We start from the raw sequence: 24,237 nt of genomic DNA, 5'->3' as shown, positions 1-24,237 counted from the left end.
TTGATCGATCCCCTGATTTCCGTTGAGATAATAGGGGTGATTGAGTTTGTATGACACTGTGATTCACAGAATTATAAATTATATATTTCCAACACTTAGATTACACTGATGAGCATAGATAGATAACAACTTGTCGAACGAAGATGCGATAGATATGTACGCTAGAGCAGGGCTCTTATAATGGAAGTTAATGTATTAGTGGACGTAGCACTATAATATATTTAGGAGAGGAGAGGTATGTTCGACAACACTGAGAACCGACAAAGGTTTGCGTGAAGTAGGCGACTCTCGCGCTATGTGTAGACTGCCGCGTTAGGGGTTAGTTTTTAGACTTAGTAGTTGACTTTTCCAACGATGTAGAAGAAGTGAAGTTGAGTGACGATGCTGTGTCGGAGGAAAGCTAAGGATGGGTGTGTCTAGCGCACGGGACCATCGGATTTGTTGGTGACGATTTTAGTTAGGAGAGTGAGGGAATAGGCTTCGTTGTTAATTGGTTAAACGAAGGGTCTTAACCGCCCTCGAGAGAAAGTGGTTAGTGGGAGTTGCAGCATACGTGAGAAAAACTAACTTTCCCTTGTCAAGCCGTGGTAGACAATAGTCTTTAGAAATTCTTCGGGAACAGACGTTTGGTTTGAAGGACCTCTACTAGGAAATTCCTGAGATTTATGGAAGATACTTGAGACTAGTGAGGGTACGCAGTGAGTATCCGAAGACATCTGATTGCCATATTGCCCGCGGTGTGTGGCCTGGGCTAGGTAGAGGGTTACGCGACGTAACAACCCCCTTTTCGCTTGTACCACCAGTTACCAACCACCTTGTATATATGTCGGAGATAAAAGGACGCCGGAGCCTTCCCTGTGGAACTTCGGGAAAATCCGTAAAATTGTAATTACAGTCTGTAGCCGTAATTAAACAATTGCCGTCATTCTATCCAATTGTATTTATTTGAGATTTATGACAATGAGCTTGGCAATGATCAATGAGCCATATAACCAAAATAGAGGCAATGCAATCTAAAATACTCAGAACAATAGCAAACGCGCCATGGTACGTTAAAAACGAGGACATTCGGAAAGACCTGGGAATACCAACGGTCAAGGAGGAGATTGACAGAAATGCAAGAAGGTACAGAGAAAGAATAGCAACGCACCCGAACCGGCTGGCAGCGGAAACGGTCGGCGCAACAAACATAAAAAGAAGACTAAAAAGGAACACCCAACAGATCTCACAAAAGACATAACCTAACATACAAACACTCACCACACTAAAGAAATAAATCAATCAAATTCGAAGATGGTATCCCACTGGGGATAGTCATCCACATGTTATATTATTATACCACTAAGCTATAATATTTTACCAAATGTCTTACTGGACAAATTATAAAATGTAAATAAATAAATAAAAAAAAATTTTAAAAAAATGAGCTTGGGGTCAACGCGACAACTAGTCGCCGAACGTAACCGCGGTCAACGGGGTAACAGAATGCGCTTTCTTCCAAAGCCCAAGTCGTACTTGACTTGCTTGACTACGGTGAAAGTATTACTAAACTAACTCTTTGTCAAAACGTGCAATATTCACCGAGCGTAAAGACGCTAAGTAACTCGCTAATACGACCTCGCGAGAGAATGACTTTCCGTCGCGATGATGCTGCAGAGGAAAACTATGGTGGAGTGTGTCTAAGGACACGAGATCATCGGATTCGTCGAGGATAGCCTTCGTTCAGAAAGTGAGGGAAATTGACGTTGCTGTTAATTGGTCAATTTTCGTGTTGGTGGCTAGAAAAGGATGTTAGCCGCCCTTGAGGGAATGTTGCTAGCGGAAGCGTTGTTCGTGAGAAAAATAGATTTCTCCGATCTTCCCATAGTTGGGACAAAGACTGCTTGTCCGTTTGAAGAACCTTTTTAACAAAACCCTAAGATTTCTGGCGGGTCCTCAGACTAGCTGAACTTGTGCTGTGCAGGTGCATCGACATCTGGTAATCATTTTGCCTGAAGGAACCGTTGGAATGTTTACTGTCGAGTACCTCTACGGGTATTTCTTTTAATGAGGGCTATATTATTACTCCATACTTTTGTTAGACTGAGCGTTCGTCCCGTTGACTGCGGCTACGTTCGGCGACTACGTTGGGCCTTGAGCCCAAGCTCATTGTCACAAATCTCAAATAAATACAATTGAGTAGAATGACGGCAATTGTTTAATTACGACTATAGACTTTAATTACAATTTTACGGATTTCCCCGAAGTTCCAAAGGGAAGGCTCTGGTGTCCTCTTATCTCCGACATATATATATATAATAAAATATTACATAAAACTTGAAGGTCTCCACTTGTTTAACGGCTCAAGAGGACACGGTATCCGAGAGATCCGGTGCGCTAAGCGAGGAGCAGTTCCGTTGCTGGGAATATATGTTGGAACAGAATACTCAACTCTTGTTCGACAAGGAATTAGACACCCTATCAAGGACTCCCCTACGACGAGGTCAATCGAGATCCACGCCTCAATTAGCCGGTAATTTGCCTTTTCTATCAAAGAGATTTGGAAGTGCCAGGTCCTTTAATCCTTCCCTACCGAGGCCGCCCGTCGTTCGATTTGGTAGCGGAAGAAGATTACTAAACGGAGGTCCTAACGCGGCTTACTTTGGCAGCCTGCAGAGGTTGATGCCGTATAATCTTGAATACGATTTCGCCGTCATTCAGGAAAGAAACGGATTAGATTCGCTGGAACAGGACGCATCGAGGATGCAACAATATTGGGGAGTGGCTACGACCGAATTGTGATAGCGAGTTGAGCACAATGTTGTTGCAATTGTGAAACTATATCGTGATGTTGAAAGGTATATACGTACACGTGTTATCGTTATTTATGGCGGATATATGGCATTAGAAGATAGACTTATCTCTTAAGCAGAAATACGAAAAATGAAAAGCGACAATGAAATGCGACGAATTGATAATACCAGACGGTGATTTATGCAAGAGCTATTAAGCTTTAGCTGATCGTAACAATGTGGAAACTACTCGACAAAGAGATTTTTCGTTAAAAATTACAGGCTTATTTTATTTTTTCCTTATCTTGTGTACATGAATTTTGGATACAGAACTTATTGGTTCCGTTGTTGTACATTTTAATCTGAATTTATTTCACAAGATAAATTATAACTCAAACTTTTTTATCATGTTTGTTGATATACCGACTCACTGCGTGAGCGATTCAAGCGATCAGTAGAGTTATTTATATTCAAGAATTGAACGAATTATCGCTAAAAATGCATATTGAAACTTCCATTTATACGGTATACGACATGCGATATGTATGACTGTCAAGCAGAAAAATAAAAGGCATTCATATTTGTACAGTCTTGTTGCCAAATATATGTTTATGAATTATAATGTATTTTTCTAAACATTACATAAATATAAAAAACGGTGGTTGCGTGCACATTTGTTTCAACAAACACGTTTGTAACAAACGTGAATGAATATAAAATATGAAATATCACAAATTGTGAAAAATGCATTAAGATAAGCTATCCTAAAGACAAACTGCAAGCTAAGTATTTACATGGGATACATATGTATGTATATAACTCTATCTAAGCAACAAATAGCGCGATCTCACACTGTTTGTACAAAGTATACGGTTACGTATTAGAACGAGTTTGAAAAATCGCTCTTTTGAATATTTCATTTTTCCATTCTCATCCTAGACGGGCGATTCTGTGATTAAACATTACTTATCTCTATAAATCCATATTATATTAAATGTGAGAAATTGTATAACTTGATTTTTTAAGTGCAACTTCGATTTGTGTAAGTTAATCAGATTCCTATAATGATTATGGTCAAGAATATTTTTATACAAATGAAAAATGTAGCGATTACTGTACCTGAGGCTATCAAATAAACGATCAAACGCCAAGAACAACAAATTTGTTATAATATATCAAAATAATCTAATTAACATGAAAATATAATCACAAAATTTAAACTTATATAATCAAGATCCATTGACCCGGAACAAGTACATTGCTTAGTTGGCTTATATATTTTTTCATCAACTTATAATGATAAATTAACAATCTCGGTACCCCCAGACATCATCCCGTTATCTCTGTTTTCTCGTCAGCTAATGTTTTTTAATGGTGGCGTTGATAAGGCATTATCTTATTTGTCGACCAGCATTAAACTCTCTATTTCTCTATCGCAATAAAGTCTCATTACCACATCAGAGAAGTATTACAAGTATAGAAACTTTCTTTCCTTGTTCGTCGTCTGGATAAACTTCAGATATTCAAGGTAAATACAGCTGACTTCTATTAAGATAAGCATGAGACTTTGATTAAGTACAAAAACCCGGATAAAGGTTCTTTGAATGTGTAAACAATGGATTAACTTCTACTGTTTTTTATGAATATGCATATTACTATCGAATACCGTTATAACTTAATGTTCAATCACTTTAATTTGTAAAAATTGCGTGTAATACTGCAAACTACAGATAAATCATTAAAACCGCATTTTATTATTCTTGATAATGCACCTCTCCTAATTAAATTTTCACATCTTTAACAATTAATTATTGTTTTTGAAAAATGATTGATTTATAGCTAGAAGTGTTTTTTCGACCGTTCGCGGAGAGACGCGACACGTCAACGAGAGTTGTAAATTCCCGTTACGATTAGACAATCGACGCCACGAATTGATCCATCCTCTATTTCGATTAGGATAATCGGAGTAGTTTAATGAGTATAATGCTTGACTAACAGTGCTAAGATAGTATATATTTCCAACAACTTTGTAGGAAAGATAGTTAAGCTGATGAGTAAGATGTAAGTTAAGTAGGTGAATGATTGAAGGGTGAAAACCTGGTAAAAAAATGTTCTGTTCTAAAAATGATGAACCAGTGAATCCGAAGACGATGCTGTTGCAAAGGAAAACTCTTGCTCGGTGGTAATCGCCCCACCACTGGTCGCTTGCAAGTAGAATCCCGGGAAACATGGAAAAACCTTTTGACTCGAAGATGTTTTATGCCACTTAACGACCTTAAGAGTAAATCAAAAAGCCTCGTTTTATGACAGTTCCTTAGGATTATTGGGATCCGCTTTATTCTATGTGCACAGCTCGAACCGAACGTAACAAGAAAAGTTCTTCGAAGAAGGACGTATAATAAAATTTATCGTAATTTAAATCAATCCATTTTCATTCCAAAATCTCAAGGTCAGATATTCATAATTATTCCTCGTTACTTATATAATTTTCATCATAACATTTTATGTTTTAATAAAATTAGCGATTTCTGTACAATTCCTTATTTGTATTTCTGCCACACCTCCGAACTAAATAAAATTGCTCGATATTTTTGAATCGTTAAGTGATTATATTGATAAGAGCTCAATCTCTAGTGTTCCTTTATCTACGATATAAGTTGGTAACATCTATTTTACGATCGCGAGCAGTATTCGTGATAAGATTATTGAAAATGATCTAACAATAAACTAACAAGTTTTAGGAAGTAAATAATCTTCGTATTGTAATATAGCTAATCTTTAATTTAAATTCGATCAAATCTTGTAATATTTGCTTCTGAAAACATTAGATATATATAAATATTTTAATTAGAAAAAAATTAAATTCCCTTAAAAACTAACAAATAAATCTGAATTAAAAGCTAAAAGATTTTTTTTCTTTGTCTGAAAATAACATTATTTATTACAGTTGTTTATTATGCACTTTACTACGTTCGCTCCAACACGTCACATATTAATGACGTTCCATTCTTTATGGTAAATGGACGTCACACATACGTGACGGTAATAAGTTAATATTCTACAATCACAGTATTTATATGTATATAGCATTACGTATACAAAATATATCATTTCGAATATTAACTTGACCTCTTTTTTCCATTTAGTTTACTCATTTAAAATTATCATATAGATAACATGGACGTTTTCTACAACAAAAATTCAAATTTTAACAAACAAAATTACCGTCAACATTATATTGCAAAATTTCTAATGACGAAACCAAATACTCACATTTTATGTAAGGAAGTCATGTGTGAAGCAATTCGCATACAAATGACGTCTCTAAATATGACAAACATATTGTTTACAAGTTTGACGAAGTATTTTTTGGATGAGAAACGCCTACAATAATAATGAATAATGTAGCAATAGCATCCATTTACCAATATAATCATGTTATGGTTCACCGCATCATAGATGCAACTAAAATTCCATTAATTGAATGTGTATGAATTCATTAATTAGAAAGTAAGAGGAATGTAAGAAATGATTATTCTTGATAAGTATGTAAGTATATAAAAATCGAAAATTGGCTGTGAAAGATGTACTTTTAATTATATAAACACTTAAACAATCGAGAATCTTGTGATTAGATAGAGAGAAGTATGACTTTATGTAGTGTATTATATATCAATTTATTTTTGTAAATTTTTATATATTGTAAATAAAGTTTATATAAAACAGAATACAAAACAACAATAGTCATTTCTTTCTAATTTCCTCATCTCTGAATTAGTTAATCTACGAATTTTGATTGTACAAATTAAATGATTCCCTATATCAGGGTTATAGATTTATAAAATACTTTTTGATCGTTAATTATCAATGGTGAGTATTTTTCCGACAAACACTTTACATAATGTTACGTACAATTACAATTGCGCTTGCATAAATAAAGTTCAATTATTTCAGAAGAAATAGCTATATAATAATTAACATTTCGTTGCTTATTTATCTCATTTTATTCTTAATAAAATATTTCTTTACAAAAAAATGATAATTCTGCAAATATCCCATCCTAAACATTTTTTTAATATGATATATTCTTCTGAAAATGTTCGTTCCTTCCTTCATTAATGTAATACACTAACACTAATACATTAATGTTTGCAAATAAAAAATGTATTATGCATTAATAGTTCTCCCTACTTTATACATTAATGTAGAATAAATTACAATTAATTTGAATAAAAATTGCAATTCTTCATACGATAGATAGTTAGAATATAAAATTATACAAAATATAAAATATAGATATATGAAATATTAAAATAAAATATATGAAAGTATAACAAATATAAAATAAAGTCCAAAACATAGTGCGCGTGTTCTACAAAAATCGTGTGACACGTCCATACATCATATATACATATGTATACACGAGTCTGCATACATAGATGTTGACCATATCAGAGAGTCACGTGCGTAGGTATACAAGAGGAAAAGAAAAGTGGGGGTTTGTAGGGTTTGCATAACCTGATTGAAATCCGACTCCAACAGTCAGTAGTATTTCGACGGCGGCAAAGGTTGTCTGTTCCGTTTAGGCAAATCGTGTCTTTCCCTCTTTCTTTGTCTTTTTGCCTTTGTTACTCGCTTATAATTGTGTTCGTAACATTTGTAGGAATTTTATCATCGCGATGTGCGCACACGTTATACATTCGTCTGTGAAACACTGTGTGACTACTTTTTATAGTTAGTTCACTTGCTATGATACCCACCAGAAGAAGAGCTTGATACAGTGCACGTGACAAAACTTAGTGAGTAGCAATGATGCATCATTACACTTTATTACCGTTAACAATATCGTCACGGAAATGTTTTCCAGTCATTTGGTTTTTGATACGTGACAGACCGTGTGATTGCGTCAACCTGTCTTCAAGGTGTGTTCCAAAAAGCTAATCCCACCGATTAATCGTCCACATGTTCCGTTCGTACATTAAAGTTAAAATTCAAGTTATTTCCTACCGACTGTAAGCGGCAAATTGTTTATCACGTGTTGTAATTGGCGATATTTAGAGTCGCGAAACTCACTCCTTAGTTAGACTCCTTGATCGTGAAATAAAAACCTATCCGTAATGTGTACGAACAAATCCATAGTTTATCGAACGTTAACGATAAATTCTCGAATCGATCGCTCGACTGATGTACATATTTCCCTACTGCCTATCAGTTTTCAACCTAACTGATTTGATCTTTATTAGATTGATTCTGTTCGTCATTACGAAACCATACGTGAAACCGTACAATGAAATCACATGAATCCTTTTACAATAAATTGAAAGTTCGCAGTCGATGAGTCAATGTGACAGCTGCGTATCGATTTATCGTTGTACAAATTTATAATTATATCATATACATGCATTGTGTAAACGAGAATAATCTTAATTTACTGTTAGTAAATTCTTCGTCTATGTCATATTTAAAGGGCATATTCGCCGTTTTTACACAGTTTTTGACGGAATTGCCTCGAGATTTCGTTGAAAAATAACAACTAAAAATAATGTTACTAAAGAAATACGGCTAAATGTTTTACATTGCTCAACCTGACATAATGATTCGAAGAATAGAGATACACTAAACAAGCTAAAATCTTCTGGAACTTCGCAAGATTCCACGAATAAAAATAAAATTGTCGATTTTGTGATCCATCGAATAATGCGTAACAATAATAATTTTATAAACAATTCTACTTCTATATCAAACGAATTAAACAATAATTTGGTTAGTTCAGTTAATTAAATGTCGCGACAAATAAGTGATGTAACTATGGATTTTATAATGACGAATAAGAAATAAATCAATTTTTATGGACTTTGAACCTTACAACACATTCTCTTTTTATTTGTAGTTGAACAAGAACTGTTTTTTTAAACAATTTTCCTTACTACTCGAGGTATGATTGCAAGTAATTGTCACAAATAACTTTTTCAGCTTTTATTTTCCGGTTTTAATTGCTAGGAATTGTTCCATAATACGTATGCAAACTAATTTAGATAGACTAAATCATTGTCACATATACATATACTATGGTAGATGTACTTTGTTGATATTGGTTTAATAGAAGAGATATTAAAACAGAAATGAGAAAGAACTTCATTATCGTCTATTGTATATTATTAGGACTTCATAACCACGTTAAATGAATCACATTAAATAAAAATAATTTCATACCAATGTACGTCTTTTATGTACATTAATTTTGTATAATTTTTCATAATTTCCCTGCTAACTTTGGAATGACGTACGTCGTGCTAAGAGAATGTGCAATTTCATGACGTGCAAATATTGCACAAGAGCGACTAGCGTTATATGCTATACAGAAAAACTTTCAAATCGAATTAACAATGTCACGCGCGCTTTATCCTCTAACCTTAAAACATGGCGATCCAAGAAAAATCATGGACAGATGGCGTTTTGGTATCCCTAGGAAATGTACATATCTTTTAATACAAAGATGTTTATAATATAATGATAATAGTAATAACACACAATACAAAAGAAATAATACATATAATTTATTCAATTATAAATAGTTAATGAAATATTTTCAAAAAAAAAGAAACTTCAGTTAAGAAAAAATTAATGTTACAAATAATAATAGTGAGTATAGTTTAAAATATACGCTATAATTTATTAATTAATGAACAACTGTTTGGTTAGATGTAACAATGATTGCTTGTAATTTTGATCTTCCACTGAATAATTGATATCGAATGGTTAAGTCGATCACGATAGTTATAAATCATACAATGAAATAGAAGCCTGAGAAAAAAATATTTTGAGTGTTCGTTTGTGAAACATTATTTGTGAAGTGTTATTTGTAGAAAAAGAAATAGTGTTTTTTTATTTAGACGCTAATTACACGCGACAATAGCAAAGTAATGAAAAAATGGAGGTATAAACGATTACGAGCACAATGTATTTGTGTCAATGGTAATAGAACAATGGCATCAGAATAATTGCATTAGTTTTGTTTCTTTAAGCAGCCTTTTTTACATCTTTGTTAAGTGTGCACCAGTATATATATATCTATGATTCGAACAGATCGATATGTAACTTAGCATGACTTTCACAACGCTTGATCATTATTCTGTCTAATATAAACTATATGATGAAAATCGCACATAAAAAGCAAATGAAAATAAATTTTCAGATACATAACTAAAATTTTTTGTTTGCTGAAAACAAGCAGTAAAGTGAATCCTTTTAAAGTATACTTTTTGTAGAATCATAAAACGTAAAATATTTAAACAATAATCGCTAAAAACCTTGACGAAAGCTATACAGGGTAATCTTGAAATAACTGATCAAGCACATGCGATCGTTCTATCAACTAAAAAAATATATAGAACTTCTATCCTTAACTACATATATAATTTTCATTATTTTCTTTTTATTTTTGGAGTTTTCTTTATATGATATTCTTTTATCTTGAATTATATTTTGAATTCAGTGATCAACAATCAACAGTGTTCAAGAAACATTGAACTGTGTCCAAATAATAGACGTTATACATATCCAGTTTAAATTCTATTTCAGAATACTTATTTTTAAAAAATTGCCGCTTTGCAGCCAAATACGTAGATTTCCATACAGGATTAAATATTCGCAATTTCTCTTAAAGCTTCTTCTGTTGAAATACATAAACGTAATAAAATATATCAAAACCGTAATTTACAGGATTCAAGAAAGTTATTTTTGAAACTGAAAATCATTTTAAAGACAGATATTTTTGTCCAATGGAACGACATTGCAAATATTCTAGATTATTTTTGTCGTTCTCGACCTTGTGAGACCTTGAACATTGTTTCTTATGTCGTTGAACTCATGTCAAGAATTATTTGTATATAAATAATAAAAATATATTAATTAATTAATATATAAATGATGATAATTCAAACATCTAATTTTGAGAAAACTAAAATCGTAACAAAATAAAGTAGAGAGAAAAATGATATCTAATAAATATTTTTAGCTATGTATTGATATATTTACCTAAATACGTAATAATATCCGACATCGTAATGTTCCTTTATACCGCAAAAAGTAAAAGCATTCTTAGAAACCAGCGGAATAGTGTAATGTTTCACTTCTGTCAAATAAATATATATTACTGTGAAAGATATGACTTAAATAATTCTTAAAAAATATTCTTTTACTTCGTGGTTGGACGTCTTTTAAACAAAAATGGTTTCACAAATAGATTTATATTCTGTGAATCCACTTTTTCTTAGAAGTTAAAGTAAGGTAGCATATTATCATACGTATAGTCGAGAGTTCATACATGATTTATCAGCTGAACAATAAATAAATCTCGAACTTTCATATACGATAAATTAATAAACACATAAAGAACATATTGCTTAAATCAAGTTGTAATTCTTGTATCATAAAAATGAATGGCGTTCCACGATAGTTCTTTTTTAGATTCTGTAAAAATAATCCTTACAGAAAATACAATATTCATAAAATTAAAAAAATGTATGCATTATATGTCAAATTAATTATGAGTAATGTTATAAGAGAAATATTATATTTAATAGCGTAGAGTACTTTTAATAGGTATAATGCAAATACCTTTGACAAAGGAATGATATTGATTTCTTCATTTATACCAATACATTACTGCGCCACAAGCAATCGAACCTTAAGTTCTGTTGAAAGAATCTTTAAAAAAGAAGTTGCGCAATTATATTTTCTTAAATATTTTTTGTTAAGACAATTTCTTGCAACTCATCAAGTTACGTTGGCCTTAAAAAATACACACCGCACGTGCAAAAGTGTTGGCAAGTAGAAATTCTAAGTATAAATGCTCGTAAGTTGGGATCCAGATTTTCCTGGTTACGTAAAATATAAATTTTAAAAGATACCTGTGATTTTAATGACTCTATATATGATTTTTAATGTAATATATATAACATTTTAATAATATAAACTGAAAAATATAAATATTTCATAAGAGATGTGTAGATATTAACTAGGTGTGTAATTTTGTATATTAAATATGAAAATGATCGATATTATCCATATAAAATATTGTATAAATCAAATATTGTATTTATCAGATTAATATTATATTAATCAAAAATTCAAGATTTAATAGCTAAACAGATAGAAACGCTATCTACTGCTTGCTTGCTGCAATAGTGATACCAGAGTAAAGTGTACTTTCTCTTAACAATAATTAATTTCAAAGTATTGTAGTAGATAGTTTTGCCAGAATTAAGGGTATTGTAAATTTTTAATCTTTCTAGAATATAGATTCTATTTATATCTAAACGAAAAATTTTTAAAACATTCGTTTTAAGAAATGTCCACGAAATTTATCCACGAAATTTATTTATAGCTATAATTGTAGGTATTTTATAATTACAAATCAAAGAAAAGAAAAGGAACAATGTTGCGTATATACTTTCTTCGCTTATCAATTGAAGTTCCAAAATAACAGGTATGAAAAGAATGTAATTTTCTGATATATAAGACATATTAGCTATTAGTCATGAAGAAATTTTGCTATTAAAAAGCAAATAGAACAATAAATTTCAATGAGAAATTAATTTCTTTTTTAATCATAATTTCTTATTCTTATTTCGCCAAGTCGCAAGTCAAATCACGAATATTTTTCATAATCGTCAGGAACATTCTAAGTTATTTAGAACCAACAAATTGCAATTCTTAATGATTTGATAACAAATGACTCTATCTTTATACGAGTTTTAAGTTTATATATTACTATATGACACCTATACACCTTTCATGTTTCAATAGTCAAACTCGAAGCCGAACCAGGTCTGGCATTGCATGACTATTACATATTCTAATATGGTGCAGTGTTACATTTGTTTCTAGGGTATAATCCAAGATGTATTCCAAGAAACATATGATTTAGCAAAAATACGTTCTATTAACACGTTTTTAAAAACATTAAAACGTATCGTAATATCTTTAATAGACAGATATGTTCATATTACTGCTCTTATATTTATATTGCAATGTAAATTGTCACATTTTTATTATTTTAAATAAAATAATTAGAAAAACTAAATATTGTATAGACAAAAATGGCAATTAAAAATATTTAATTTAAATATTTTAAAAAATCAGAAGAATATTCTAATATTTGAGACACATATTGGAAACCAAATAGAAACGCTAATGATTGTGCTTGATTCATATACATATAGCTACCAGTTGTAATTAATTGGATGTTCTTATTATATACAGTTGCGAAAAGATAAGTAGATATAGTATTGGCACATCGTTTTGCATTGAGTAGTTTCCTCTTTTAATGCGTCGCTACTCTTATTCTAGTTCCCCTATGGTCGATTTTTTTAACGAGTGTTTTCCTGTTGTCACTACTACCCTTCTTCCAATCGAATGTGTTAAAATTTTTGTCATATGTATATTTACTCATGAGAAGACAAAAGGAAATAACAGAATAAAAGGAGATATATACTTATCATTATCCTTACACATATATCGATACCCCCAGCTAAGGTAACGAAATTATGTAGCGCGTTTTATAGGTATTGTCCTCAATAGTATGTATGTCGTTCAAAATTGATGTATGCAAATTATTGCATTTAGCGATGGAAATGTAACGTTCTGATAGAAAGTCTTTGAAAGTTGAACATTGATTTATTGCATACCGTGTATGGCAATAACGGAAGTTCTTAAGTGAATGTGAAAGAGGCGTTGAAAATTTTGCGAGTAATGGAGACGAACTGTTACGACATCGAAACTAAAATGTTATTTTTTTATACAACAATCCGTATCGAAATAGTTTATTAAAAAATTCCTATTTTCGGAATATTGCACAAAAGTATACATAGAAGAAAAATAATATAAAAAATTACTTTTACTCGATAAATATATCGTTTATTGTATTCGCCACAGTATGGCGGACAGGAAGTAACTACTCGAAATTTTGTGGAAGATCAGTTAAGTAAGAATATCTGAATATTTGCATCGTATAAAATATTTTTGACTTACTAAGAAGTACAGTTAGTAATATTACTACTAATGCATATGTATTTTTTAATAAAATTAGTATATAATAGATTTCTCAAAGTACAATAAATTTAATCAGTTTGAATTGGAGGTTCTACTGAGCCATCGTTGTCGTCACTTCCATGTTCACGGCGTTGCCAAATCGACCATTACTTCATTCGTGCAAGAAAAACTACTGCGGTGTAAGGTGTAGTGCTGCACTCGTGTAAGTCGTTTCGTGTCAGTTAAGATAGTTGTGCTGTACTGTGAAGAGACGAATTATGACAAATTCGTTAAAAAATATGGAGCGACTGCCTTGGGCATTCGTCAAATAACACGCATTCTTGTACGAGGTGAATACCAGGCTGCCAATCAAACTTTACGAGTAAAACCCACCGAACTTTTTCGATATAATAGGTAAACTAACAATTTTCAGAAATGATACCGTTTAATATTCAAAATCAATTCAAAACAGAGATTGAATATCTTCACATTTTTCTCACTAACCAAATTGTTTTCTATTTTTTCCTCGTTTCCGACATGTTTGAAAGCTGTTTTCAAACTTTCTTACATCAGTGTATTTCCATATAAGTAGTTTTCCCATTAAAATTGCGAAAATATCTGTATGATCGTGATTTGACAACAACTTAGAAGGTTTGCTTTGTTCATTATACGAAACTCACATATGACATGACACAGAAATTATTTCACATTTGCCAATATTTATATATTATTGACACATGTGCTCTCCAGATTCAATATTGCATTTATTATTGAATAATCTGCAAACTTCATTACTGAAAAAAGAGTGCTGGATGTTTCGCTTTTGTTTCATGTATTGGTGTGTGCTGGTGCAGTTTTTATACTATATTTTATCGCATTGTACCGTACTGTGCTATATTTTACTAGCGCAAAATGTATTCGTGTATTTAGCATGTTGCAATAATCTACTATTGTTATGTATTAATACAAAGGGAATTATCTTGCAAACAATTTCGTAAAATATCAGAAATCTACAACTGCTTTAAAAATATGCAAAATGTAAAATTATTTTTTATGTTTGTTCCCAAACTATATTTTATAAAACTTATTTTATATAAAGTTACGTTATTTATGAAAAAATTTCTACATTAAAAAGGAATTCTAGATGTATGATAGTCAAATTATTCTTAATAATTAATCACAAAATGTTATATTATTTTAAATTTATTTCTTTAAGCTCTTCTTTTCTCTGCTTTCACTTTTAAAGGTTGTTCACCATTGAATAACACAGTGTTTTATCTTATATATTATAATTTGTTTTAATATTATCATGTTTAAACCTTCCCAGTAAACATAACATTAATAACATTTTAATAAAATCTATAAATTCTAAATAAATAAATAAAATGATTTAAACATATTAAAAATATGTATATTTGTGAAACAAATAATATACATATGTACATACAATACACACATGAAATATACATATATTAAAGATCTGAAAACTGTTTTAAAAAATGTATAAAAATCCAATATTTTTCATATTTGGAATTTAATTTAACAATTGTATACATAATCATTTGAGTGTTCTCTTAAAATTTTGATAATGCTTAATAGATTCCAAAAATTATTTACATTGATCAAAAAGTGATAAAACTATATTAAGTAATATCCTATGTATTAAATATAAGGAATAATTCTTAATATATTATTGTCGATAATAATATATATTATAGAAGGAATTTACAGAAATCAATTTTCATAAAAATTGTATCTATCTAATAATTATCCCATTTGATTGCTATTCTAAAATCTTCCTTACAATAAGACCCTTATTACAGAAAATTAGCTGATGTGAATTGAACACACCTTGAAACACAGAGAATTGAAAGAGAAAAACAGTGAGAAAAAGAAAACATAGTAATATGCAGCGGATATGGTTTATAGAGAACAAAGAGGGGGTGCAACACAAGCAGCAAGAGGTACCACGCGAGACTAACTTCATCGAGGTGGCGACTGAACATACATCAGACATGAGGGGATCTAAAAGGGACTGGATTTTTAGAGTCCAGGTAATTAGTACTGATATTAGTATTGTTACTCATTAAACCAATAATTTTAGAATAACTTCCTTCACTTCTTTTTAATTTTAATCAGGTACATAAATTAGAAAAGAGTGAAGTCTTATATGTAGTGGGTAATTTGCCTGAACTGGGTGCTTGGAATCACAACCAGGCAATCCAGTTGTCACAAGAACATGGCAGTCGGGATTCTCCAACAATTTTTGATAACAACAGTAGTGGAGAGTTTTATAGTGATGATATACATGACAATGCTGGAGATAACTCATTTGGTGATGTAGATGATGAGTAAGTGAAGATAAACATTTAGATATTCATGATGATTTATATTATTTTACTTTTCGTGTACTTTACTTAAAATATAATAAATGAAATTTGTAAATTTTAGAGGTGGACAAATATTTTCGCAAAAGGTTGCACTTCCCATCGATGCTGATGTAGAGTTCCGATATTTTGTTGCAGTCATCTGTCAATCTAATGGTACTAAAAATTCGGCCAAAACTCTTATCATTCGTAGATGGGAAACTCATATGACACCACGCTTTATCAAAAAGAACAGTATGTAATCAAGTATATTTTATATAGATTAATTAATTAAAAAATTATATTTTTATTATAAATTGCAACATTAAGTAAATGAATTTGTTACAGCATCTAGCAATTTTACTAGTGACACATTGCCAGATCCGGATAAGTTCGGTTATTACAACGGCTACTGTAAAATTGAACGGGGCTGGTTGACCGATGAAACTGTGATACAATTTAAGCTTTTTAATAATCCAATTAAATTATGGAAAAATAGACTACAAAATAGGAAAGTACACATTAAGGTGTGTTTTAAAATTACATATTTGTACATTAATATTTAAAAATTGAGAATTAGAACACATCTTTTTTAATTTAGATGACACCTGTAAATCTAGTTAGGCACAATTCTTTAGAATTGCCACAATTTGGTGGCGATTGTGTAGATGATAGTCTTTCTATGGATACACAAGATGTTGTTGATCAACCTGCCTTTAGTATTACAGAAATTGCGGTATGTATAATTCTACTACGTTTTTTTTATAAAAATCAATGATTATCATATTTATTTTTATAATAATATATTCTTGTTATAATTTTAGGCAATGAATGATGAAGAAGCTCGTTTCAAGATACAGGAGCAATTTGGTCGAGCTTATAATGAAGACGAATTTGTTATCTTCAATGTCGCGGTTCGATATCCTGAAACTATCGTAAGTAATCATATGAAGTGCCTCATCAAGAAATCATAGTAAATACACAACTGAATGAATAACCATTGGTTGGTATTTATTGCTTGCATTACTTATAATTTGTATGACATTGTATTATGTACATAGGGTAGATCTTCAATACTTATTTCAAACCAGCCTATTCGTCGTGGATAGGTCTACAGATGGAGACATCGAAGGCATTGTCTTCAGTAATATATAAGCTAACTGTAAAAACACACAAACGATCAGAGAACAAAATGTCTTCTTTTGATTTGACATCTTAACTTCAATGATAAAAGTACATCTTTATTAAGTGGCAGATAAATAATGAATAAGAAAGATTAATAAAAATTGTAGATGTGGCAGAGCAATAAATTACGAACTAGTGGTAATTCATATAAAAAATTAGACACACTAAAGATACGCATTGACCATACCATGTGAGTTTTCAGTAGACCACGAGTAGGCCGGCCACGTCTTCTCTCGCGACTTGTTCAAATTACTTGGTAAAAGATAATTAAACTTGTTCAGCAGCTATTGCCCTCCTTGGAAACCAGGAGCGATGTCACGCGCACTGGCCTGGAACGAAGACAACCGTCAGCTTTGTACAAAGCAAGACATTGATGATGCTCTGGTGCAAATGATGATGCTAACATGCAATCTGATGTATCGATGCTAAAGCATCGTCTACCACTTTACATCTGTGTCACATGACATCACACAGAGATATGATGGTTTTGATTGTCGTTCGCCCTACCGCACCTATCCTTAGGCTAATCTCTCGTAAATCGCAAAATTTTCTAAAGCGCATTGCATTATCATAGTCTAAAATATCGGACTTTGACAATATTTATCATGTAAATTATGCATTCTATTCATTGTATGAAATCGGTTTACGTGAGTTGTAGCCATCCTAAACAACCCCAAGAATTTAGAGATGTCAACGCTGTCACACCTCATATCCATCTGTGTGCGTCGAAAATGGTGAGGCTCCCATCACTCCTATATCCTTTTAGTGTACTACTAATATTTTCTAGCTCTGACCAACTCTACTGTACCGTACGTGACACCGCTGCGCGGCCAATACCAGGCTAAGCTGTCAGAATCTTCTGAATCTGAATTACAAACCTTGCAGACTTGATATCGAAATTTAATAATGAATGATCGGCAGGTGTTGCGGGATACGCGTCATCAGGCAGATTATGTAGGAAATAAATTATCGCCCTTTGTTTTATCATTCACTAGTAATTTGTTGCTTTTGCCTACAAATTATTTGAATCTGCCAAAGACTTAACAGAATTTTGTGGAAAAGCAAAAGATGTACACATGTCTTTAATGATATAATTTAATTCCTACGATTTTTAGTGGTCAAGGATCTTTAATAATTTGCCATAAAATTTTACCACATTTCATTAGAATCTCTAATTTACTTGTTTCTCAAATTAGAGATACATATTCACAAAAAAAGTTTTTTCATATTTCCTTGATCATTGGAGTTAATTAATGTTGAGGCAAGCTCTATAATGGATGAGCAAAAATTATTGATGCAAGCATTTGGTGTTGTTATAAATAGTAGTATTTTTCCATGTATATTAAGTAAGTTGTCTTTTCAGGCATACTTAGTGGACTACTACGTGTACAGCTCAAGATGTTTTCCAGGAGAACCACCAAGTCATATCGGTTTCAGCTACATCTTGCCTAGCACGTTACAGTCCAGTGTTGGGCTTCTAACAGTACCAATTACAAGCACAAAACATAGACCAATTGGTATAGTATTGTCTTTTTTATCTTTTAGTATTGAATATTATTGATGATAATGCTATATATATCTTTTTTTAGGGCAACTTACAGTGGAATATGTTGTGATAAAGTCAATTCCAGATTATCCATGGGATATGAATATTTCATATGCAAAACATTGGGAACAACGGTGGTCTGGCTTGGATGTAGGACACAGAGGATTGGGTACATCCTTTCAAACAAAGAAGTACGTTATTATCTTTAAAGTTATTAAAGAGATAACATTTTTTAGAAATTATTTAGATGAGCTGAAATTTATATATTACAATTTATTTGTAGCTGTGCTAATGTACGTGAAAATACAATAGCTTCTTTAAAGACTGCATCATACCATGGAGCTGATATGGTTGAATTTGACGTCCAACTGTCTAAAGATCATATACCGGTTATTTACCACGATTTTTATGTATCTATTTCATTAAAACGCAAGAAACAAATAGAAGCTATGGATATGTTGGAAATACCTGTTAAGGACCTTACATTGGAGCAGTTACATCTGTTGAAGGTAATTTTTATGAATATGTAACTACTTTGATTCTATATATATTTCAACTTGAATAATTTATGCTATTTTCACTGACATCATATATATATTTCACTTTTACAGTTATTTACAGATTTTTATATTTTCAACGTATATTTAATGGATTTTATTTTTTTATTTTATTATAAACCATATACAATTCAATAACATTAAGTACTTTTTAAAAACCTTATTTACACTTAATTTGTTAACAACTAATACACGAATAATATAAACTAAATAATTAACATTGTGTGTCCAAAAAATAAGTAAGAATATTATAACATTAACTTCATTAACTATTAAGGAATGTTAATAATAAGTCACTATATATTTCTAATTACATAATCAATTAGAAAGTTAATAAGGTGCATTTAATATAATTTCTCATCTACCATTAATCACATAGAATGCGGCTTGTTAAAACTGCTACGCGTATTAATAACTTGCTTTTTATGTCCTTTTTTGTATTAAAGGAGAAATCAGTTACTTCAGGGATTGTATCGTATGTAGATACACAGACATGCAATCATGAATTTATAGGTGTAACATACCTATTCGTACTTTTCTCTTTTTAATATTCAACAGGATTTTTATTACCCGTGGTGGGACTCGTTGGGTAAGGTGCTGTATTTCGTTGATAAAGCTGAGCAGGGGGTTAACCAACTGGTGAGCTTTCATACCGCTTGCGCCGCCTAACTCGTCGCCAAAATATATAACAAATTAGTTATTTTAAAAAACTCGATGCATGCCTGTTTAAAATTTATTCTAAAACCAAATAAAATTAATTTTTAATACCACATCATTGTACCACAATATCGTACATTTTATGCTTGGATTAAAAGCTTAATCTTGATACTGTAAGATATCAAAGTATGTAAATTCAGTGGAAAAATATTTTTTACTTATTATGTAATATCACCAAATGATCTTTTTGCAGAAATGCTTTAAAGATCTTAAAGATCATTTTTTAATAATCTTTCACCAGTTTCATTCCCCTCTGACTGTGCGTATTTGCCTCCGCACGGGGGCGCGAACTTGTTCATCGAAAATATGTATAAAAAATCACATTATCACAGCATGTAGATAATATCATGCCTTCCATGATATTATATATTTAATATATTCACATGACTCCAGAGTGTTTGCTTTTATTTGGCTTCAAAAAAGTCTCTTACGTCAAACATTGTACTACTTTCACCAATTTTTTATGATCTAACAGCGTTACGTTGACGAAATGCTTCATTTTATAAATCCTTTACAAAATAAAATTTTCTTACAGGTTTATCATGTGGCTGAAGGTCGTGAAAAGAATCCAAAATTTTTTGATGAAGATTTAGAAGACCATCAGCCTTTTCCAACGCTTCAGACAGTATTACAAGAATTAGAACAACATGTCGGATGTAATATTGAAATTAAATGGACTATGCAATTGAAGGTAAAAGTAATAAATTTATTTTTTTATCTATTTAGTATTTTTATTATTTTATTTTTATTATTTTACACAGGATGGCACGTTCGAGCTTAACCATCCTTTCGATCTCAATCTATATTTGGATATTATATTGAAAGTCGTACTAGAATATGGGGGAGATAGGAAAATCGTTTTCTCATCATTTAATCCAGATATCTGTGCCATGATCCGTCTTAAACAAAATAAGTATCCGGTAGTATTTTTAACACAAGGCATTACCTCAAAATATCCTACTTATCATGATCCAAGATGTCAAACTGTACCAATGGCTGTTAGACATGCATTAGCAGCTGATATCTTAGGAATTAATGTCCATACCGAAGATATTCTTAGGGATCCGTCACAAGTTAAATTTGTAAAGGATGCTGGTTTAATCATCTTTTGCTGGGGAGATGACAATAATGATAAAGATACAATTCGACATTTAAAGAAACTTGGTTTGCATGCAGTAATTTATGACAAGTGAGTAATCTCCAAGCACGTGAATTATTTACTTATAAACAAAGATATGTTATAATTATTTAATATTATCTGTAGAATTGATGAATACAACGCAAAGGAAGTCAAAGAAAGCATATTTTTGGTTGATGCAAGAGAAAATCAAAAGGCACTAATAGCTTTGGCACAATGTAATCAAAGTTGTGCACCGCAACCACAAATTACTAATTCTTTGAATACAGAGAAGGTTAGTAGTCGTACTAATATTTATATTCTTACAAATACAGGAAAAAACGAACAGCACAATTTAATTTATTTTAGGAATACTACATGGAGATCGACAAATCGCGAAATATGATTACAACCACGTCAACTACATCCTCACTCGCATCTTTTGGTAAGAACAATCTTGGTGATAATATATATCCCATGTCAACCATTAAATTACCAAGTACATGTGACCATCAGGAGAGCAATGAGATCAGTGAAATGACAAAAGATTTCAGCGTTTGCGCAAAATCCTTCGGCCACTCTGTAAAAGCTAAAAGTATCTCAGATTTAGTATGTGGCCAAACGACAGCGTTACCAGAAATTTACGGAGAGGATGAGTCTGCGAAAGACTGTCTTTGATGTTTCTCCTTTAGGAAGCCATTCATGTCATGGTTTGGCACAGAAGACACTACCTAAAAAAAGATTTACCACAAAAGGAAGGACGAAGCCGAAGAAAATTTTTTGTAACTTATAATTTACTATAATACTTACACTAAAGGGGTTAAACAGTTCTGGTTTTCCCAACAGTCCTAGATCCGTAAAAGTGGATCACCTTAACGGCCATTACACAGAATATATTCATATAATGCACAAGAAAGACGACCGATTGTATTTTTCACGTCACTTTATCATTCCTGCAATCGATCGACTTAATTGTCCATTTCATATTATGTCTTACTTTATACAATGGCCTTTTTTTTTAATGTTGATAAAGTTCAATGGCTGTAGGAAAAGATATCAACTTTTGTTATTCTGTCTATGGCAGATGAATACAGGAGTTGCAAGTTTTTAGTACAAATATTCTCAATATTTCATTTAGTTCATAGAAAGAAGTCACCCCTCTTATATATATTCCTTCCTTTGTTAATTAAACATTAATAAAAAAGAAATGCAAATTGACAGAAACACTGACAAATGAATGATGTCACGAATGTATACTTTTTTGTAATAAGTTATCAAAAACATTTTTTAAAAGAACGATGCGATTTGTTTTTAACAGCTTTGAATATAGACAAAAGCTGCCAATAATTAATTTTCATAAATATACATATTTCAGATTCACTTATTTATGTTTCAAAGTATTTTACAATATGAATTAAGAGAAAAACAAAGTAAAAAATCCTTTATTAAATTAAAAAAAAAATAATTGTATGCAAATATAAAATCAGTATAATTGTAGAAAAGAAAAAAAAACGCTCTTTTCCATATTAAATAATAATATGGTTATTGTTACAAATATTTATTTGATTTCCTTTGACAAATAAGTACAATTGTAAAATTTAATAAGATTATTCATTCGCTTTATAGATAACATTTCTTTTGTCCAGACTTTTATGCCTGATCAATCTTAATCTTATCCGATAACCTCATCAGTGACAAAATGAGTAGCACGCGAATATCTTTTCAAAGTTTTTGAACAGAGAAGATAATTTATACCGTTATACCGCATTGGTAGTACGCTATACAACTAAAGAGAGTGATTGTATCAATCGTTATGATTCTAACAATATACAGAATATCTGTTGATGGTTTAGAGAAGTATACCACAAATATGTTATGGGATCACGTATGTAAATGCATGTGTACAGTGCGTCAAGGGGGTTGGTTACTGATCTTTTCTATTGTCATAGAGGCTATGCATTATAATAAACCAGTTAATAAACATACATAAATCGGGATTCGACAAGTTTATAATTGAAATACATTTGTAGAATTTTGCAAATTCTGACACACGTAGGTATTATTGCATTACAATCTTCAAGTGTATAATACTGATAAACATCATATATATTTCAGATTTCTAATCTTGTGTCTGTTTTTGTCTTTCCCCTATTAAACGATAGTTCGAGCATATACAACGAGGAATTATAACGATAATATTTAATCGATTTTATAAGTATACAAAAATATTCACGCACATATGAACATTAAAAAAGCTAATAAGAAATAATATTTTTGCATTTGCATTTGAAGCTCCTAACTTGATTACTCAAAGTACCTGATTTGAAAATAAATGTCGAATATGATACGCAGTTAACACGTTATAGGTCGTTTACTTTTTATTTAGCTGAAAATTATATCGAAGGTCGAGATAATTAACTTCAAATACATTTTGATGTGATAAATAAAAATTAAAACTTCATACAGTTTATTTATTAATGTAGATAAATTACATAATAACTAAATCTTCAAAGTACTTTGTTTATTCTTTAGGATATTTTATACATAAATCTTAGATACTTTAAGATTACTTAAAGTAATCATCATTATTACTTAGGAAAATTGTTTAATTAACTGTACTTTAAACAGTTTTTTACATTTGTAATTAACTTATTCAACTTATAAGAATCAACGGGATATACGATTCTAATGCCTCGTGTTTATAAATAATATATTAATTATATAATAACATATTTAAAATTATACATGTGAGCAATACGACCATAATGTGGTAACATTAATATTAACTTCTAAACTAGACTATTTTTGTGATATAAATTATTTAAATGTGAATGCAATTACTATTGTAACAATATTTACTTATTTCCGGAATAAAATTTAAAAGAATAAATTGTGAGTATTTGCAATAGATATTCATGAAAAACGCTAGTTTTCGAAAATTAAA

General features: G+C 31.0%; 2 protein-coding genes across 10 annotated transcripts in view; both read left to right on the top strand.

Annotated features, from left to right (window-relative positions):
* LOC100742132 overlaps nucleotides 1-4,575 on the top strand; it is a 92,609-nt gene extending 88,034 nt beyond the window's left edge. The window contains exon 18 of the mRNA XM_024364530.2: nucleotides 2,323-4,575. Coding sequence (XP_024220298.1) covers nucleotides 2,323-2,781 — 459 coding nt within the window. The 3' untranslated portion in view covers nucleotides 2,782-4,575. The remainder of the gene's footprint in view (nucleotides 1-2,322) is intronic.
* Nucleotides 4,576-7,324: 2,749 nt separating this feature from the next.
* Nucleotides 7,325-22,673, top strand: LOC100749468 (glycerophosphocholine phosphodiesterase GPCPD1). 9 transcript variants are annotated; one of them, XM_033318481.1, is made up of 16 exons: nucleotides 13,961-14,219; nucleotides 15,629-15,859; nucleotides 15,945-16,156; nucleotides 16,257-16,426; nucleotides 16,520-16,698; nucleotides 16,773-16,907; nucleotides 16,996-17,106; nucleotides 18,720-18,873; nucleotides 18,946-19,093; nucleotides 19,186-19,411; nucleotides 20,018-20,098; nucleotides 20,712-20,867; nucleotides 20,938-21,365; nucleotides 21,441-21,588; nucleotides 21,663-21,738; nucleotides 21,841-22,673. In XM_033318481.1, exons 2-16 carry the CDS (start codon nucleotides 15,713-15,715, stop codon nucleotides 21,969-21,971), a joined length of 2,502 nt encoding a protein of 833 aa, XP_033174372.1. In that variant the 5' UTR covers nucleotides 13,961-14,219; nucleotides 15,629-15,712; the 3' UTR covers nucleotides 21,972-22,673. The 9 variants fall into 9 exon arrangements, with proteins under 9 accessions (XP_033174373.1, XP_033174370.1, XP_033174372.1 ...); XM_033318485.1 differs by having other exon boundaries at nucleotides 21,810-22,673; XM_033318482.1 differs by lacking the exon at nucleotides 13,961-14,219 and adding an exon at nucleotides 7,325-7,570 and having other exon boundaries at nucleotides 15,735-15,859; nucleotides 21,663-22,673.
* The last annotated feature ends 1,564 nt before the right edge of the window (nucleotides 22,674-24,237 follow it).

This window comes from Bombus impatiens, unplaced genomic scaffold (genome assembly GCF_000188095.3).
Source record: "Bombus impatiens unplaced genomic scaffold, BIMP_2.2 scf_0099, whole genome shotgun sequence".
Classification (NCBI taxonomy): domain Eukaryota; kingdom Metazoa; phylum Arthropoda; class Insecta; order Hymenoptera; family Apidae; genus Bombus; species Bombus impatiens.
Note: the sequence above shows the minus strand (reverse complement) of the source record. Positions and strands in the feature narration are given on the sequence as shown.

Excerpts from the sequence above, each read along its gene's own strand:
- LOC100749468 (XM_033318479.1), top strand. The coding sequence starts at position 15,713 with ATGCAGCGGATATGGTTTATAGAGAACAAAGAGGGGGTGCAACACAAG. Across the intron at positions 19,412-20,017 it reads AGCAGTTACATCTGTTGAAG|GATTTTTATTACCCGTGGTG; the intron begins GTAATTTTTATG and ends AATATTCAACAG. Across the intron at positions 20,868-20,937 it reads AATGGACTATGCAATTGAAG|GATGGCACGTTCGAGCTTAA; the intron begins GTAAAAGTAATA and ends TATTTTACACAG.